Genomic DNA, 17,645 nt, shown 5'->3' on the forward strand with positions numbered 1-17,645 from the left:
GTTTTTACACTCGGAGAGGTAACAATTATACTACAAATATAGCTGCATTAATTGTAAAATGTTATATGCAGCGCTAATAGTAACCGGTGGATCTTTAATTATTTTTGGTGTATTTCACAGAACTATTTTAAAATTACCTTGAACAAGTGGACAAATTCAATTGAAAGTTTAAAGTGATTCATCATTGGTTTGGTGTTAATAATGGGCTATATAAAATCTTTAGTCAACACATTTCCACATTAACCAGAATAATGTTAGCATCGGTAATTTAAGATATAAAACTTTAATTTTTCGTTCCATTCTTCAACATAAATTTTTCTAGTATCAAAATGACTCAATAGAACTTCAGCAATAGATATTTGTACAATTTACAATAGATTAAGGTCGTAAAAAGTTATTGCTTTAAGCAAATAAATAGATGAAGTATTTTATTTACTGTAACTGATTTCTATTCTACTTGATTTTAATTTTTTTACAAAGTTTTTAAACAATAAAACGATCAAATTTTCTTAATAAAATTAAATACTATTCTTCAAGCAAGGCTAAGACACCGATTCCTAATCAAGTTCAGTACTGAATACTTTTAAAATTTGGTATTTTATAGAACCATTAAGTTTATATTACAAATATAAAATTTATGTTGTAATTTTAATTATCGTCTTTGCTGTTAATTTTTAATAAATGCAGCATTTATCATCGAATTGCAACATTTGCATAAAGTTAACATTTTACCTTCATGCAAAAAGTCTGTTACTAAAATTAATGCGAAATTCGAATGTTCCTAAGACCGCAGCCATATGTTAGCCTAATGCTAATGCTAAATACCCATACAAGCAGACAGACACTAACATCAAATGTTGCAACAAATTTCAGACGTTGTTGCATTTGTGTTTTTGGTCTATTTTAAAATATTTTATTTGCTTTTGTTTTTGAAGTTTTTTCTTCTTCTTGGTTTTGCTGTGAATTAATTGTTGTTAGTGTAGTTTGAGCTTTTCAAAGTGTTTTTTTTTGCTTTGATTTGAATTTGTTGTGTTGTTTTTCGTTTTGTTGCGGCTTTTTGTTGTTGCATATGTTGCTGTTGCTGTTGCTATTGCTGTTGCTATTGCTGTTTCTGTAGCTGCATTGTTGCCGCTACAGCTGTTGCCAGTAAGCATTGGGTAGCAATCACTTTCTTCCTAAATATATAAAAGCAACAATTTTTCGTTGTATCAGCATTATTCAGTAGTGGAAAGTGGTTTCGTTAAGTTCGATCAGCTCAAAATAGTGATCTCGTACTATAACTATTCAAAGAAATCTAAATAATAAATTTAAAAACAAAAAACAGTTTTATTTTTTTAAACAAATTATATTTGAAATATTAAAAAAAAATAAATTAAACAATTAAAATGGCACTTAAGGTGAGCAAAGGATATGTAAATGTGTTAATAAAGTGTTTGTGTGTATATACGTAAAGGACTTTCAGGATAAAAATATCGTAAAGCAAACTTTGAGAATATTGTATATATTAAAAACACAATAATATAATTTTTCTTAAAAAATAGGCCCAATTGGATTTATAATAAAATTAGTTCAAAAAATAAAAATATTGTTAATATTAATATAATGATATTCAGTGAATACTGTGTTGTACATTTGTTTATTAATAAAAACAGACATGTTTTATAAAATATAAAAATATTTTAAATAAATATTTTTATTTAAAATATAATAATAGATATAAAAAAAATATTAATAAAATTATTTAACTTTACATACATACGAAATGAACTTCAAATTTATACACAAAAGGAAAAAATACTTAAATAAAATAAAAAATATAGTACTATAAATGAAATATTATATATATAAAACAAAAAATTTAAACACAAAATAAAAAAAATATAGTAATAAAAAAATAAAAAAAAATATTTATAAAATTATTCAACAACTAATTACACATAGAAGAGGAACTTCACATTTGTATACAAAAGGAATTAACACATAAATAAATTTAATAATTAAAAAAAAATATTTATACAGAATAATTTTAAATGATTCTCCGTAATTAAAAAATTTTACACTAGTTGCAAAAGTTTGTATATAAAATATTATTAATATTAAGTATTATTGCTATAAGACTGAAATATTAAATAAACACTGACTTTTGTTTAAAAAAAAATTAGTAGTACTGATGTTTTAGTGTTTTTAAACAATGTGTTAAATATTCATTAAATAAAGTTTTATTTTATTAATAATTATAATTTATTGATTACATTTCTTAAACTAAATAACATAGTTTAAAATTGTTCTGTATTTTGTATATTAAAGGAAAACTAAGCTTTTAAAACAATATTTTAAAAGTTTAATAATTAACAAAAACTTAAAAATAATATTAACATGTATAATATATTACAAGTATAATATATTAATATATGTTGAATATATATGTAAAAATAATAAATTAATAATAAATAATTTAATAATTATTAAATAATAATTATTTATATAATTTTCTGCTTAAATATGCAAGCAACCACATGTTATTTGCATCTGAAACAATAATATGGTATTGATATTAAATATAATTATTTTATTAAATTTAAACTTTAAACAATTTAAATATAAAAATTAGGTTGATTTTATTTTAATTTTTGTAAGTAAATTATTCTGAAAAACATGATTATGTTCGTAAAACATATAAAATATAAGATTTGTTATATATACCTTTAATTTATATATTATATTTAATTGTAAAATTCAGATGTATTTATATGTAAAATGTAAATACATATTTTTAAGTTTAATTAATTTTTTTTTTTAAATTTTATTGTAGTCTCAATATTGTTTTTTATAATTCAAACTAATAGCTAAAAATTTTATGAATTAATAAAATTTCGTAAGTTGTACCCAATACAAAACTTATATATAAATTTGTTAAGGATTATATATTAATCAAAAGAAATGTTTATTAGTTATTAATATTAGTTTATTAGTTAAACAGAAGCCAAAGCGCCAATTAACAGCATTAAAAACATTTATTCATAGAATTAAAAACTAATGAATGAGTTCTAAAAAAATAATTTTAAATTTCTAAACTTTAACATTTAAAAACCTAAAAACATTATAAAATTAATATAATATTGTTGTATAAATATTATTACTTAATTATTATTTATGTAATTTTGTATACTTTAATACTACAATTTTTATTTTTTTTTTAATTATTTTTTATGATTTTATTACTTATTTCACATATTATAATATATATATATATATATAATATATATTTAATTTAATTTAATTTAATTTATTATTTTATATACTTTTTAAAAATGTTTTTGTTACAAGCAATATAAACATTTTCAAAATATTGATTAATTTTGTAATCATTATTATTTTTTTATAATCTTATTAATAACTTCAATTACTTATAATGTACCAAAAGTTATATTATTTATATATATTCTGTAATTAGTTGCATGTTATATAAATGAAAATTTTTATTTCAATATTTTTTATTAAATATATTTTTTATTGTTTATTAATTTTGTAATTATTATTATTTTTTATAATACAAATTGTTGTTGAAATTTATATAGTTTACACACATTTTGTGAATATAGTTATTTTATTTTGATTTATTACAAATTATAAATTTCATGTTTTTTTAAATATATTTTAATTGCTTATTAATTCTGCAACTACTACTTTTAGACTATTAATTAGATATTAATTTTTTTTTATTATTGCAATGTAAAAAGGCAATAAATCAAAAACCATAAAAATGTATTAAAAATGTGGTTACGCGATGTGAAATCACTAAAATTAAATTATTTTATGTGCAATAAATAATTAAAATGTTTGTAATTTATAGACGTAAAAGTGATAGTGTTTGCAAATAATTAAAAAATTACACAATATAATTGGTAATAATGTTTTAATTGTTTTAATAAAAAAAATGCAATGTTATTAATATTTTAATTATAATACTCGTATGATTCATTGAATTTAATATAATAATTTTTAATTATTTTATTTTAGTATTTGATTTTCGCATCAGCTCTTTGCCTTACATTGGCCTATCCCTTGGATCATCATTATTATGAAGACCATCATGGAGGTTATGAACATTTGCAACAACATGAGGAGCCTGTCCATCATGAATACAGTCATCATCAACTGGAACGTATCTCATTGAGTGAACATGAACCTGAGCATGAACATGAACACCATGAAGATGAACATGTTGATTATTATGTAAGTAATTTGCTTTATAATGCTTCTTTAGAGAGATCTTAAAATAATAAATGACATGAAGTATTTTTTTATTTTGAAATGCTTGTGTTGAAGCAGCATTCAATATTAAAACCTTCTTTAGATAGAAGACAGACAATAGAAAAAATGTTTCCTATTAAGTTCAGAAATTGATTAATATTTTAAAAAACTCACCAGATTTAGAAATATATATATGAAGTATATCCATATATATATGCTATGATATGTAGTAGAAATATAGCAAATGATACTATTGTTGTTATAAAAATCTAATGAATACATGAGTGAGACGGACAAGATTGAGTAACATTACACTAAAAACAAATATATAGTTAGAACGAATTATGTGACATTGTGATTCGTAATAGGTAAAACAAATTCTTTGTCATTATAATGGTAATTATTATTATCATTCATTGTTAGGACATTTTCAAATATAGCACGTATTGAGCAGCTTCGCTCATCTTCTCCAACATTCTTTTCAAACCATCTGGTTTCAATGACAATTCTTATAAATTTTCATAAGTTAACTATGTAATAAATTGGATATATAATTACTAAATAAAGGAAATATACAAATAGTAAATAAACTATGTAATTATTATTCATATATTATTAATGTTATTATTTAAATATATTTCTTTATTATTTTATTGTATTCTTATTATACAAAAGATATTATAGAATATTTTAATAAATGTTGAATTTTCAGGCACCACCAAAATATGCTTTCAAATATGGTGTAAATGATTATCACACTGGTGATGTTAAGTCACAACATGAAACTCGTGATGGCGATTCAGTTAAAGGTAAATAGTTTATAAATATCAATAGGATTAAATAATTTATTTATGCCGTTTATTTATGTCATTTTTAGGACAATACTCCCTTGTCGAACCAGACGGTTCCATACGTACCGTAGACTACACTGCCGATAAACATAATGGATTCAATGCTGTTGTACACAAGACTGCACCAGTCCATGAACACGAAGAACACGAACATCATTTCTAAGCCTAAACCATAATTAGCGATAAACTTGCAGCAAACATATGCCAATTGTTAACATTAATGCTCTCAATAATGGTTAAAAACAAAATTAACTAAATTAAAGTATTTCATCAGAAACGACTAGAAAACACATCAAAGCTTATCGATTCATTTACTATACAAATCAGCCACAAACATTTCGTCTAATGTGAAACTAACAAGTCAACATTGTTTTAAATTTTCATTACTTCATTGTCAACTTCATAATTACGATATAATTAATGTATTTTCTGTGATAGCGTTTAAATCTTTTGCTCGGTTTTTATTCTTAAAATAGTCACTATCTTTAACTTTAACTTGTAACTAAACTATTCTAATCTGCTCTGGACTGTTACTTTAATGAATAATTATCTTCGCTTAAACTTACGATGCATTTGCAGTTAGGCACAATATAATGTAATGTAAATGTAATGTATTTGTAATGTATTAAACTTAAATTTCATATTAATTTTATATTTAATTTCTATTAACAACTGTTTCTTTTTAATGTAACAATCAAAAAATAGACTGCTCTTGTTCTTTATGCTAGTTTTATATATGAGAACTAACGAATTTGTTTTAAAAACTTAACTGAACTAATCTACACTCTTTGTTTAAAAATAAAAAATAAAAATGAAATTAATTTTTTTAATTCAATTCTTAGCATTAAAATTTAATGTTTTTATGAAGTATGAAAAATTTAAAAATTTAAAAATGTATTAAATATATAAATTGTTAATATTAAACATATATATTGCTAAAACATAATTTCAGAGATTTTGTTATATTAATTCAATTATATAAAAATTGCATTTTTTTTGTTACATGCACTTTTGATGTAAAATTTGTGCTTTCAATTAAAAGACTTAAACAACGAACTTGTTTGAAGCATGCATGCAATTTGGCGCCAATAATTTCTTAAAAGTTTTACTGGAAAAACTCGCTTGCAGCAGGAAAATGCGAAAATGTATTTTGTAAGAGATTAAATAAATAAAAAAACAAAATTTGTATTCATTACGAAATGGAATTGCAGCAAATGACCAAAATGAAAATTTGCTTTAGACAATATTTGCGTGGAAGCAGCTGTTTTCGTTTGGTGCATGCTACTTTGCTGGACTTAGTAGTGCAGCAATCATTGAACTTGCACTTCCAGTAAATAAACTGAAAAACCATTCAATTAGTGATATATTAAAAAACGAAAGAAACGGCAAATTGAAAATGCGTGCCTAGATCTTGTTTGGTTTTGGCTTTATTTATCTTTCGAGTCTTTCGTGGTACATGTATAGTAAGTAAAATTGTTTATGCCTAGAGCAAATTTATTTGCAAGAAAAAATTGGCATTTGTCTAACCACTTGTCAATGCACAACCAAAACAAAATTTTGAAGATTTTCAATTCATTGAGTTTTTTAAACAACATTTCCAGTAATTACATTTTCTGAGCTCTAATGAAATTATCTAGTAAGTTTTGTAACAGTCGTAATGCACCACAGCGACTTTTGTGTATATCTTCACATATTTTTAAGTTTCAAATGCAGGAAGATTATATCTTCTACTATATAATTTACAATTTTCTTGTTTATTGCAGGTTGAGAAGGAGTTTGGGATTTGCACGTTTTAAATGTTTGATTTATTTTAATTTCATTTCATTATTACAACTCTCGTCTTCATAACTGTTCAAGTCTATTTCTTCTTCAAACTTTAATTTACTTCTTTCGTTTTTGCAGAAAAGTGGCAATTTTTTTCCATTTGTGTAATATTTACTTAAAGCTGCAATAAGCTGGTATAAATTATAGCAATTTTGTAAATAATTTTCAAATATGCAATTACCGTCTTTAATTCGAAGTATTACATTATTTATTACTTTATATAATTATATAATAAGTAATTGTAACAAATTACAAGCTTTTAATAATAATTTTGAAATTAATAATATATAAGCTCCACATTCACTTGTTAATAGTTTTAAGTACATACGAGTATATATTTTATAATATATAATAATAGGTGGCACTGAAGCCTTTCGCTAAAAAAACGTGATAAATAAGGCTTATGATATTAAATCATATGAGTTTTTAATAAAATTTTCATATAATCCTACCTGAAGATAATTGCTTTATAAATCAGGAATAAAGTAATTACATAGATGTACAATGTGACAGACGATTAAAAGTTGCCAACTATTGATGAGCAGCAATGAGGGACTGTAAATGATGTAGAAGACTCCTTAAGATGATTATAACACCTTTAAAGTAAGATAAGAAAGAACAGGGTTCTAGCTCCATGATTGATCTTTTGAGCTACAACAGACCCTAACTGAACAAAAGACATTCCGCCTTCCGGATGAAGGCTAAAATGTCGGTCATTGAGGACCTCCTAATATCGGAAAGGGAGAGCAATTCCCGATCCAGTGACCTCCTCCTGGCCCAGATCAAGGCTGAACAGTTACATAGAATGTGGTTGTCTCCTCTGCTTCTAAGCAGGGTCTACAATCTATCTCTTTGGACAGGCCTACTTTGTTGAGATGGTAACGTGACCCGTGGTGACCCGTTAGATATACCTTTAAAGCAACTATTTTGCATTTTAAGAAATAGTTTTCATATTGAATAGTTTTCATATTGAAATGTTATGCATATAATCAGGATAACATTTTAGTATTTTGTCTACTAAGCAGGGTCTACAATCTATCTCTTTGGACAGGCCTACTTTGTTGAGATGGTAACGTGACCCGTGGTGACCCGTTAGATATACCTTTAAAGCAACTATTTTGCATTTTAAGAAATAGTTTTCATATTGAATAGTTTTCATATGAAGAGATCCTAGTTTTGTCGTTTTAAGTTTAAGATGGTCTTTGAAAGGAGATCCTGCAGTGCTTTAAGATCGTCCAGAATATAAATTTCTAGCCAACTTAGTTTAGGAAATAGCTAAGTACAACTTAAACAATCTCATTTATCTCCTTTAAACGGACGGCAAGAATCATGCCATCCACTCGCATGGTTTCCATAAGCCATCTCATTTTCCTTACAGCTACAGCAAAAGTCATTCGAAGTTGTTAGGATGATTTTCTGCCTGCAAATGAGAGGTGTCGTATAATATTTTTCACTATTAGAAATGTATTAACTTAAGTACAGATGTCCGTATATTATTTATCCAAACTTTATTGTATTCAAATACATAAATTCAAATTAGCATGAACGATGAGAATAATTTTGCCAAGTTTATAGAATATTTACTTTAAGAAAAAAGTAATGCCGACTTTTTTTTTATTTTTTTTTGAAATTGGTATCAGAAACTATTTCGATATGTATTTCTTTTGAGCCAATCGCTATATGTTAAATAGTGAAATGGTACTAAAAATACATCCGTAGTTGAGTTTGTGTATAAGACTGTGTTCTTAATTGTTTAATAATCAGTTAAACCAACAGATAGATAGTTATATAGAGAAATATACAGTGGATAGATAAAATATATTCTTTTTTATTATTGAATAATAGATACTTTTATGTGGAACAATGACAGACAGTTTGTACCTACGAAAGATAGGTTAAGAAACGCTGCTCTAGACTAATGCGAATAAAAATGAACTAATTGAGTCTGACAATATTCTCAAGTATGTTCAATATACATTTTATATATCTATCATCAACAAATTAAAATAGCCCTAAAGATGTCATCTATCTGTCTATAAATACTTAAACTTGTTGCTCAGTTCCTATCAAAATAAATGATATATAAATTCTAGCAGATCAAAACGAAAAATGAAAATAATCGTTTGACTATATCATATTGTGAATCTACAAAACTCTTAAAGAAATTGTTTACATTTCTAAAATAAATATATAGTATTTTATTTAAAAATAAAATATATCTAAATATTTAGTTAAAAATATAGTAATTTAATAGTAAGTAATTTATTTATAACAAAGCCAACAATGCATAGGCAAAGCCAAAGTTGACTGGTTTTGTTTCAAAATGCTAATCAGTTCAGTAAATGGAATTACAGTAATTTTTCGATATATTGTATTTTAAATTTACTCAGCATAAAGATATACTCTTCGCAGATACAATTTACAGTTTTTAATGTATAATTTTAGACGCAAAACTTTTAAACTAAAAACAGTGGCGGTAAACTGCAAACAAACTTAATTCATGCAAACTTTATTATTTCACATCATTACTAATTTTTTAAATAATAATCTTTATAGATATAAATTTTTATAAATAGTCATTTATAAAGATATAAAGATAATTTCATAATAATAAAATAAAATTAGTTGAATAAATTATTTTTGCTCTAACAATAAAAATTAATATAAGCGATAAGCTAAAGCAGTCTTCCAAATATAATTATATCATAATATACATTATCTAGTTATAATTATGAAGTAAATATTTTAATACAATAAATTTATAAATTTATTTCTGTATATAACTTACCATTTAAGAATTTTTTAAAGAGTTGAAAGATATATTGGTCTTTTAAGAGCTAGATTACATTGCTATTTACATATTCCAATTTAAAGTGTTCACACTTGTCTCTATTCCTTACACCGCTTTAAAAATTAAACGTATCCGTCCAATCTCATATGACGACAACTTTGAATAGATGTATTGATTAGAGTTGCCAGTATCAGTCTTAAATGTTTTTTTGTTGATCCGATAAAGCAACTAGTTCGATATTTGGTAAAATCAATAAATAGTATATGCAAATTTATATTATACACATTAATGTTTAATCACCGATTATTTATGCCGCCTTCGATTTGGGTAACACATCTATTGCAATTTTCTTTTTCGTTTGGTAAGTCTCGAGTGAAATGTCTAAGACTCGAGTTAAATTTATAACACTCTAGATATTTTACTAGAGTAGCAAGTTTATTCTGACATTAACAGCTAATTCATATGACCTGACAAATAAAGCATGTTTTAATCCGATATATGTGTTTATTAAATATATAAATGTCTACTAACACTATTAGAAAAACGTTAGATTACTTTTAAAATGTTTAATTGGGCAACAAAAGTTGACAGATCTATATGTAGATTGAATCCAAATTTATCAATCGAAAACGCCATTAGTTAACTTTGACATTCGTTTAATTCTACTTTAAAAATTAATTTAAATATAAAATCATTTTTGTGTTAATATATGTGTACGTGTATAAATCAGTTCTATGAAAGCTCTCATAAGTCTATTTATGTTTCAGTCGAAATGCTTAAGGGTTAGCACTTGATTAAAAGTAATAAATTAACTTAATTTACTGATGGTCTTAACAACTGATATTCTGGCTCTCATTCGAAGGGTGTTATGTCTTCTGTCCAGTAAAGGTCAGTCAGTTATTAGTATAAAATATCAGCCATAGTTCCAACACTCTACAACACTTGCAGTCTTTATTCTAGAATGCTTTTTTCTTCTATTTCTGATTTGCAATATAGACGGCTTATACGAGCATGTGACATTGTTTGACATTACATATTTCAAAATAGTCTATTAAGATTTTTTTAATAGTTACGTGCAATATGTAGACATAATTCTTTAATTTCAATCTTACAATACATTTCATTTGCAAAGAATACTATGAATACTATGGCTCGTATCCACGCGATTTTAGAAAGCTAAAATCTATTATAATATTTTTACTATTGCATATGTATCTAAATTAATAATAGCATTTTACAATATTTCACATGCAAATACAATGTGCTGCATATAACACAGATACCTCCGAACAGTTAAGAAGTTATCTTATCACTCAATTAATTTTTTTTCATTTACACAATATTTTATTTTTTATTTCTATATGAAATAAGCTTATATAGACAGTTTTATGCATTACATTGTCTATTTATATATTTTAAATCATTATTTTATTCATTTTAATTTATTGGCAATTAAAAGGAAATAAAGAGCACATAAATTTAGCAAAAATATACAGTTTGTGAAATCTAAAAGTCTTAAAAATTACTGTGAATAAATATTTATATTGTTCAATCAACTACGAAATGAAATATTAATTTTGTGATTTATTTAACGAACTATTATTGTCAAAAAAAAGAAATAGATAAATAACCCAAAAAAGCTCTGCTAAAATTGTAAGCAATTGAACCGCAAATATATTTTATGTGCCAATTTTACTTAAAGGTTAAAAATTATATTCACTCAAGCAAAAAATTGGCAATGTGCGCCCTTCAAGTAAGTAAGCACTAGTTTAAGTAATAAAAAATATATAAAAAATATATGAAAAAAAATTATAAAAAATAAAAATTTAAATTTATAAAAATAAACAAAATATTAGACACATTTGGTTGTTTGAAAATTGTAAAGCCTTTCTTTTGTTGGCTGATCTTTAATCTGTAAAAATTGTGTTTTCATCAACGTTCAATGCCGTTTACAGAGCTTGAAATCGTATTGGCATTTGCGTCCGAGTCTTCAGAAGTTTTCAAATTTTCGAATTTTCGAACTGCGGTTACAATTTGTCAGTTTAGCATAAAAAAAATTAATAATAATAATAATAAATTATGACGAGATAAAAACAATATTGGCGTATTTGTTAGTTGTTTTGTTAACACTTTTTCAACATTACAGGCCAGAAAAAAACCTTGATTTCGTTTCATTTTTCTTAACGAGGCGTATTTTTTCATGGTTTACTGGCCAACATTTCGTTGCTAAATAGGTTGTTAATAACAATTACCAGAGTTAAAAATTATTACAGTTCAAATTGGTCAAAAATTATATTTGATAGATTTTTTTAGAATTTAAAGCAAATTATAGCATTAACTTCAATTATATTGAATAATTACGACGAATACTACAAAGATTACGTTACAATAAATTTCACTTATTATGACGAAATATTGAGTATCTTTTTGCTTTAATTTCGATATAATATTACTGATAAATAAATTGTAAATAATTAATGTATTTCAGATAGAGCAATTATTACAATTTTCTATTAAATTTGAATTTAACGTCAATTTGACAGAAGTGACTAATTTTACTTTAACAGAAACTGTGGTATTTAATAAACAAGTCTTGAACTGTAGTGAGCTATAACAACATAAATTCGTTATTTTTATATTTTTTTAATTAATTGAATTTTTGGCTGACCAAAAAAATACCCATCAATAGTGGTTTCGGAAATAAATCTTGTATTTAATTATTCGTAAATAATTTTTTTGAGGCTTTAACTACCAGGGATTGAACTCGTGCCCAGCCAAATTTAAAGCTCAGAGTCAGCACAACTTAACCAACTGACCCAAAGCCGTACTTGACGTTAATGTTCGCATATTTTTCTGAAATTTTGTTAATTTGCAGTGAAAGTTTTATTAACAAATTCACTTGCTGTGTTTATGTTAGAACGAAATCATAAACCAACTGTAGAATAATTGAACCTAATCTAAAATAAAATGAAAATAATTTTTATTATTGTAGCTCACTACTATTCAAAACTTCTCTATTATTATGTTGAAGCTCTTTGAGCCAGTGCACTTGAGCACTTTTACTCTTTCTTAACTCTTTACGCCTTGACTGGATTATTGTTTATCACTTCATTAGACTAAGCAATAATTGACCTCAAATTTGCATACCTCCCCGAGGAGCCTATAACCATTCTGAGATTAAATAACGTGGTGTTAGTAAGTCTGTCAGTTTTCGCAAATTATTTGAAGGCTCTATCCTTTATGTATTTTTTATTGGGAGCAATCTTGAAGTTCCTGAGGATGTCATTAGTCCTATGTGTCTATATTATAATTATCTTTATTTAAAAGGAATTAATTTAATAATGTATTATTTCGCAAATAATCTTCTGAAGTGAAATACTTGAGAAAAACATTATACTTTAGGGCTTTAGGTTATATATATTAATTTAGAACTGGTAATAGAACTACGTATTAATGATATTCTAATGAACTTAGTACGTATTCTATAATTTCACTTATAATACTATTTAAGAAACTTAAATCTAAATTACAAACATCCATCAAGTTATGGCTGAGCTATTGATAACTTTCTTTTCACAAGTCTTCGAAAGTTAGCCTAAAAGGATCTGATATTGTAGTGTTAGAAATCCTATGGAAAATATATGTATGACACATAATGGTAAACTTCAAACAATATATTGATAAAATATATATATTGATATATATATTGATTGATATATATTGAAAATTTGATAGAAACTACAAACACAAGTGTGTTTGATTTTCTTAATTAAATAATTAAACTGTATAATGAATAGATGAATATATAAGATGATTTGGGTAGTATAAAATTTTGAATCGAGTTTGTGATCTCACAATGAATTATGTAGATAAAGTATTTAAATATATAATTACACCTTGAAACTATATATAACTATTTATTTTTTTTTATAGAATGTAGTATTTTTTGTTTTCAGATATTAACACTTCATAAATATGAACGAATAAGTAGACTTGCCAGTAAATCTAGAAGTGCCAGCTATTTAAAATGTTCAATATTAGTAGTTAAAGTTGGTTTACGGAGGTAAGAACGTTGTAATTTGTCACTTACACCTTTTTCAATATTTGTAAAATCAAAAATCCTTTGACTCTTTTGGAAAATTGGCTGGTCGTCAAGTCACAAACTTAATCAATTACTGATATACTCCATGAGTCTGTGTCAAATCAAATCTGACGAAAAAATTCTAACAACAGGACATTACAGCTGGAACTACAATTGGTACAAGCTATGCATCTCGAAGTTGGACGAATACTATTGAATGCTGATCGGACTACTTGAAAAATGTGTTTGACTCTGGATGAAAAATGTCAAGTAGCATAAACGCATTTAATTTGTTGAAAAGGTGGTTTGATTTCTTAATAAAAAAATTAGATAATATACTTGGTAGAATTGTAACCACAAAATTTTTATTTATTTTTAATTAATTAAATATTTGGCTGACCATACAGTGGATTCAAATATTGCCGAATACCCATTATCTGTAATCTTGGAATCTTTTCTTATATTTTATAATTCTTTAATAATTTTTTAAGGCTGTAAGTATCAAGGTATGAAGTCGTACCCTGCCAAATTTAAAGTTTAGAGTCAGTGCTTATTTGCCTACTAACCAAGAGTCATACTTGACTTGTGTGTTGGAGCTTGAAGTTTTGTTAATTTACTGTAAAAGTTCGTTAATAACTTCAGTTACTGTTAAAGAATTCAATTAATTAAAAATAAATAAAAATTTTGTTGTTATAATTTACTGGTGTTCGAAAAATTTCTATCAAATACAATAGTTACTATTAAGTAAAGTAGTTACTACCTCTGAACTGACATTAAAATCAATTTTAATATAGGTATTCATATAATTATATAAACATTTATTGTATACAAATATTGTAAATAATTATTTTTATTATTTCTATCTCATTATGTTTATATACATACTGTACACGTTTTAATTGAGTATATAATAAGCTAAAAAAAATGAAATACAATAACTATTTATCAAGATTAAAATTGGGCAGAATTATTTTTATATAATTATATTATCGAAACCTTGAAAACGATTAGTTATATTTAAACATTAAAAAAAGTCGCATCGCCTTTATAACGGTTGATAACAAAAATGTCATTATTTCTGACATTAATCCTTATTCTATTACTAGGAGCTCTTGAAACAGAGGTATATGATGAAACATAAAACTTCTTAAAATTAATAATTACAAAATTCATATTTTAAGGCAAATGAAAGTTATTTAAAATTCACAAACTTGCAATGCATATCATTGGATAAGACACTAGTGAAGGTGGATAAATGCAAAATTAGAGCTATTTCAAGATACATCAATGAAATGAGTTGGAGCTTTAAACCTTTAGAGCCTTTTAACGAAATAAATGTATAAGCGATATTATACTTGTTTTAATGAAATATTTTTATAAAAACTTTTTTCTTATAATTTTAAAGGTTCATGTGCAATCAATGAAGAAAGGTAATGGGTACAGACCATGGCTGTACAATATAACAATGGACTTGTGTAGTTATGTTAGGCTGCTAAATAATCCTGTTGTTAATTTTGTTTATAGGTATGTCAAGCAATATACTAACTTCAATCATACCTGTCCATATACTGTAAGTACATAATGAATGTAAAATGTTAGTATTGTTTTAATTATAGTAGGTATATGTTAAATATTCTTCCAGCACAACGTTTCAATTGAACGTTTACAGACAAATTTTACTAAAATGGCAATACCAATTCCAGCAGGAGATTATTTACTCGATGGTTATGCTGATATAAATGGCAGACCTGCCTTGCATTTAAAGGTATACTTTTTTTACAAATACAAACTCGCCAGCAATGACTAAGTTCAATGGATGAGAGAATTTATTTTTTGATATTACAATATTTAATTTTATGTAAAGTTTATATGCAATATACATTTTATACAAGCTGCAAACAAAGTGAATAGATCTCAACGTAACAGAAAATGGTTGATGCTTGAGGATAATTATATAGTTGTCAAGATAACTGAAATAGGTCATGTTCACTTATTTCTATATATACATATATGCAGGTGTCAGTACTATGTCACTGAATATATTTTATTATACACAAAAGACTAAATATAAAAAAATAATTGGTTGACAACTTTTACTAATTACTGATAGTTATATTTTCTGAATTTTTTTTATTGTAAAATAAAATAAAAACTAATTTTCTTTATCCAAAAACAAGTTAAAAAATTTTGAAGTGATTTTTTAGACAAATCACTATATTTAAAATGGTTATAAATTAATTTTTTCTTGCATAGTAAGATATAGTAAATACTTATTGTAAAATTTAAAATTATATATGTGTTAAATATGTAATAGAGACTCATTGAAAAGGAAGTTGAAATACTGAAAAGTAATACTTCCAATTAAATAAGTATATACTTCATCACACAGTCCGACAGATGATCCAAAAGAATAAAGAGTTCAGCAAACAATCTACCGAAGAAATCCTGTTACAGTCCAGTAAGCCAGCCATTATAAGTGGAAATGAAATAAGGTGTTTGCATACCATCTGAAAAAGAAAACTTTTAATTGTGATATGCAAGTCATCACGGCAGCCGAAAAAGAATCTGCTTTTGCTTTTGAAAGAACAAAATCGAGATAATGCAACCGAATTGCATTATTTTAAGAATTTTACAATGATTACAGCTCAGAGCTCAGTTAGTTTAACTCAGTTGGTTTTTGTTGCACTATAATGCTCAATAGGTCAAAACTATCTTATAGGTTCAGTATTATTGTTCATTTACCGTATTCGCCTTAGTTGGATATGAGCTAAAAAAAGATTGTAAAAAGATATCATTCCGAAACCGTTTCGTTCATCAAAAGGTATTAATCCAGCTCAGTGGTTCCCAATCGGATGATTAAAAATGGTCCGTGATTCAAATTTAATAAATATGGATACACAGTTTGTAATTTATCTATTGAGACTTGATTTATGAAGAAAGAAATAGTTATTTTATAGCCTATATAATGTACATATGCTCATATAGCATTTATTTTACATTGTACCAGAAATGCATAAAATATGTTAAAATAATACAATTTATTATTCCTAAACTTTTTGGTTCCTACCAAAAACAAAAATATCATAGTGGTTCTTAGTCAAAAAGAGGTCCAGAACCACTGACCTAGAAACTAAAGACAATTTCGAACAATGAGTGTAAATGATGAATAAATAATAGCAAAAAATTAAAATAACAAACGGTTTGTATTTTTGGAGAGAGGTCTTTTTAGATCTGAAATAGACTGTTTATATATGTGAAGCTGATATTTTATATGATGAAAAAGCAAATAGTGAGCAAATATTTATATACCTATTTAATGAAATCATTATATTTTTAAAAATTCATTACTTTTAAATATTTACACTCTTCTTGAACTTTTTTGCTCTAATTGATTATAGAACTGCAATGATTTCTGAAGCATTGATTTTATTGGATATTTGTCTTGATATATTGTTCTTGTTTTACGAGCTACAGTCATTTATTTGTCTATGTTTCCTCTTCAACTGAATATCCAATTTTCTGCTGTCTTATCCAACCAATTCAATCACAAATACTGTATATCCGAGACCAAACAATTTAAAAATAAACAGTTTTCTCTTCATCTAAATATTTATCTAAGATAACTTATCTATGATGGACTTTATGTGAACTTCCAACAGTTTCATAAAACTAAAAGGAAAAACTCGAAAGACTCTTCTAGTGTACATAATTAAATATAAATACATACATATGTTATATGTGAATATATTACTAGATAGTCTATGCTCATAGTAATATGTGTCTAGGGTTAGCCTACTCTTAATACAGATCATTTCAAATTAATTTGAACAAATTGTATTAAAAT

General features: G+C 25.2%; 1 protein-coding gene across 1 annotated transcript; it reads left to right on the plus strand.

The window, feature by feature from the left end:
- The first annotated feature begins 1,385 nt into the window (after positions 1-1,385).
- On the plus strand, positions 1,386-5,491 carry LOC119672276 (histidine-rich glycoprotein-like). Its single transcript, XM_038083289.1, has 4 exons — positions 1,386-1,397; positions 4,021-4,236; positions 4,967-5,063; positions 5,132-5,491. The coding sequence occupies exons 1-4, from the start codon at positions 1,386-1,388 to the stop codon at positions 5,266-5,268; spliced, it is 462 nt and encodes a 153-aa protein (XP_037939217.1). The 3' UTR covers positions 5,269-5,491.
- The last annotated feature ends 12,154 nt before the right edge of the window (positions 5,492-17,645 follow it).

The sequence above is a fragment of the Teleopsis dalmanni genome, chromosome 1, assembly GCF_002237135.1.
Source record: "Teleopsis dalmanni isolate 2A chromosome 1, ASM223713v2, whole genome shotgun sequence".
NCBI lineage: Eukaryota > Metazoa > Arthropoda > Insecta > Diptera > Diopsidae > Teleopsis > Teleopsis dalmanni.

Coding starts and splice junctions, on each gene's coding strand:
- LOC119672276 (XM_038083289.1), top strand. Junction 4,237..4,966: donor ATGAACATGTTGATTATTAT/GTAAGTAATTTG, acceptor TTGAATTTTCAG/GCACCACCAAAATATGCTTT. Junction 5,064..5,131: donor TGATGGCGATTCAGTTAAAG/GTAAATAGTTTA, acceptor TGTCATTTTTAG/GACAATACTCCCTTGTCGAA.